The sequence below is a fragment of the Mobula hypostoma genome, chromosome 4, assembly GCF_963921235.1.
Source record: "Mobula hypostoma chromosome 4, sMobHyp1.1, whole genome shotgun sequence".
NCBI classification, from domain to species: domain Eukaryota; kingdom Metazoa; phylum Chordata; class Chondrichthyes; order Myliobatiformes; family Myliobatidae; genus Mobula; species Mobula hypostoma.
Genome location: NC_086100.1, coordinates 176,411,452 through 176,414,645, shown reverse-complemented (window position 1 = coordinate 176,414,645; position 3,194 = coordinate 176,411,452). Strand labels below are relative to the sequence as shown.

General features: G+C 47.2%; 1 protein-coding gene across 1 annotated transcript in view; it reads right to left on the bottom strand.

Annotated features, from left to right (window-relative positions):
- Nucleotides 1-2,595, bottom strand: part of atoh8 (atonal bHLH transcription factor 8) — a 20,330-nt gene extending 17,735 nt beyond the window's left edge. The window contains exon 1 of the mRNA XM_063047050.1: nucleotides 1,461-2,595. Coding sequence (XP_062903120.1) covers nucleotides 1,461-2,087 — 627 coding nt within the window. The 5' untranslated portion in view covers nucleotides 2,088-2,595. The remainder of the gene's footprint in view (nucleotides 1-1,460) is intronic.
- Between the last annotated feature and the right edge of the window lie 599 nt (nucleotides 2,596-3,194).

Below are 3,194 nucleotides of genomic sequence, written 5' to 3'. Positions count from 1 at the left end.
ACGTGCATACCCACACGAAAGTATTTCTAATAGATAAATGCATTAGTACATGGATAGCAAAGGTTTAGAGCAATGCGTACTAAACGCAGGCATGTGGGGCTAGGGACTAGCTTAGCACAAGATGCCCGAAAGGCCTGCTTCAGTGGTTAATACTATATGACTCTATACATCAAATAGATAAATACTTTTTAATGTTTATGTATATTAGCCGAATGCTATTTCTGGCCTTCACATGGTGACTTATATTTACAAAAGGGGTTACGGGAGTTGCGACAGTGTTATGCAGGTAGGTTTCCGTGAAATGAATCTTATCGCTGAGCTGGTTTTACTTTTATTTTTTTTATAAAGCAACCGCAGCAGGGTTAGTTTGATATAACGACGAGTTCACTAATGATAAGGTTCCTCCAAGCTCAGAAGTTAATTGTTTTAAGGAAAATCAAGAACCAAGCACAACACGTCCAATATTCCCTGGGCTCTTGTCCAAATATCGCATCGACAATTTTGCAGCTCATTATGAACGCAGTTTGTGCTATTTTGCGGTAATCTGTACAGTGGCCTTTCCCCCCACAGAGAGCCATCAGTAAACATACACACAGATGTCTTCGCCTGCACGCTGCATTATATAACCCAGGCAAATGTTTCGCACTTTGTGTGAAGCGTGTTCCTTTCTCCCTCAGACTTGTGAAATATACACCCAATGCGGGCTGACAAGTTTCTATTTTTGCGGCACCCTGGGCTGGGCTAAACAGTCAAGCTTTAAGCACTGATCTGAAGTGTAAGCACTGAGCGATCGGCTCCGTATTAAAGGGACAACGGGATTTGCGTTGGACAGCCGAATCTTTCACAGGCAAAAGGACGAGTGTGCATGCATCTACGTGTACTTCCGTGCTCCTCTGTATCTCCGTGAAGCACTCAAGGAGTCCTCCTCCGCATCTAATTCTGATAGTTCGCAAACGATAGTTACTTAAGGGTGACCTGTACATGGCGCTCCCATCCATTTAAACTATCCCCAATTTAACATGAACCTATTGGGCTTTAGGTATTAAAGCCACAACCATTAATACCAAAACACTCAATATACCTATTATAAGTTACAGGAGTTTAAACTACACATAGTTCAGAGAGAGCATTATTTGTTTTCTTTGAGTATTTTTTGGAGTTAAGACATAGCAGCAGAATCGGGCCATTCGGCCCATCATGTCTGCTCCGCTATTCCATCATGGCTGATTTATTATCCCTCTCAACTCCATTCTCCGGCCTCACCCCTCCCCCCCCAGTAACCTTTGACGCCCTTATTAATCAAGGATCTATCAATCTCTGATTTAAATGTACCCAAAGACCTGCCCTCCCCAGTAGCTGAGATTCAGTTATTCATAAAATAAAACATTCCTCTGCCTGGAAGAACCGATGGTCATTGTGTGAGGGTGAGAAGTGTGTCGCTGTCCCTGGATAGACTTTACCTGTTTTCTAAGGGCTTCGAAAGCCGCGCTGATGGTGTGGACCCTGGTTCTCTCCCTCGCGTTCGCCAGTAGCCTCCTGGTCTGCTGAATGGCTTTGATCTCGGTAGAGGTGTTGGAAGTCTCCCCCGGCCGTTTCCTGGGCGATGGGCTGTAGTTCGCGTGCGGAACCGATGTGTAGGAACCTCCCGGGGTGTGCTGGCAGAGCACGATCCGGGGCTGGAGGCTCGGCGGCTCCGTCAGCGCCGGCGGTTCAAAGGCGCACGTTTGGGACTGAGGTGCTCGAGTCAGCTTGCCCCTACCTGGAGCGGGACATTCATCCTCTCTTCCCCTCCCCACTCCTCCAGCCGGCACGCTCGGCACGGCCGCAATCCTGCGCAAATCCACCACATCAGCCCGCGGGTCTTTGCAAGTGACCGTGGAGCCGTTGTCCCGGGCCGTCCCGTTGTAGCAGCCGGTGCCCTCCGCCAACCGGGCGATCAAAGGATCCAGCCGAGCCCGGTGAACTTTCTCCATTTCGACGTGCTTCAGGACATCGCGGTTTTTCCGTTTCAACCTCTTTATTGTACCGATCCGCTTGACACACAATTTATTCCACTCAGTCACATCTAGGTTTTCCGAAGTTCTCATTCTGATGGAAGAAGCCAAGTTTGTATTTATTTAAATCTTCCGTATCAACCTCAGTACTGTGTGTGTGTGTGTGTGTGTGTGTGTGTGTGTGTGTGTGTGTGTGTGTGTGTGTGTCTGTGTGTGTGTGAGAAAGAGAGAGAACGCTCCTCCTCGGCGGCTATAGCAACAATTCTGAAGCTATGCCTCTACTGATGTTAGAATGTCAACTGAAGTCCCTTCTTCGCATTGCCAACATTTTTTTTGTGAACGCATTCGGCGATCCATCTGTGTTTGTTTAGCCTCAATTTACACAGAAGCCCGTGTTAGCGAGATCAGTCATCGCGATGCCTGTCGGAGGGAGGGTGCGAACCGCTCTCTTGCGGGGGGAAAGCTGCTCTCGTCCACAGTGCGGTCCCGGGACGGGTTCCAAAGCACAGCCAATGCAGCCTCCATCCGCTATGGTCAGCGGGTCGACGATTTGATTTCACCGGGAAATCAAATCCAATGAATTAACGAGCTGGAAAAAGCTGAGACTAGAAGCTTCAAAGGGTCATCTGAATGGTGATGTTTAAAGGGGATGGATGGTGGCGGGGCGGGGGGAGTGGAGTGGTGGGGGAAGAGAAAGAGAGAGATTTTGTCCTACAGTGGGAGCGAACAGAACATTTTAAATATCAGTATCACTTCTCGTGCTAACACCAAATGACACTAAGGATGTTAAGAGCTTTGCTTTGTGTTCATTCCTTCGTGTATATATACAGTGGCATGCAACGGCACCCCGGTCAAAATTTCTGTTACTGTGAATAGCTAAGCGAGTAAAAGATGACCTGGTTTCTAAAAGGCATAAAGATAAAAATGACACATTTCTTTAACATTTTAAGCAAGATTACTTTTTTATTTCCATCTTTTACAGTTTCAAAATAACAAAAAAGGGAAAGGGCCCGAAGCAAAAGTTTGGGCACCCTGCATGGTCAGTACTTAGTAACACCCCCTTTGGCAAGTATCACAGCTTGTGAACGCTTTCTGTAGCCAGCTAAGAGTTTTTCAATTCTTGTTTGGGGGATTTTTGCCCATTCTTCCTTGCAAAAGGCTTCTAGTTCTGTGAGATTCTTGGGCTGTCTTGCATGCACT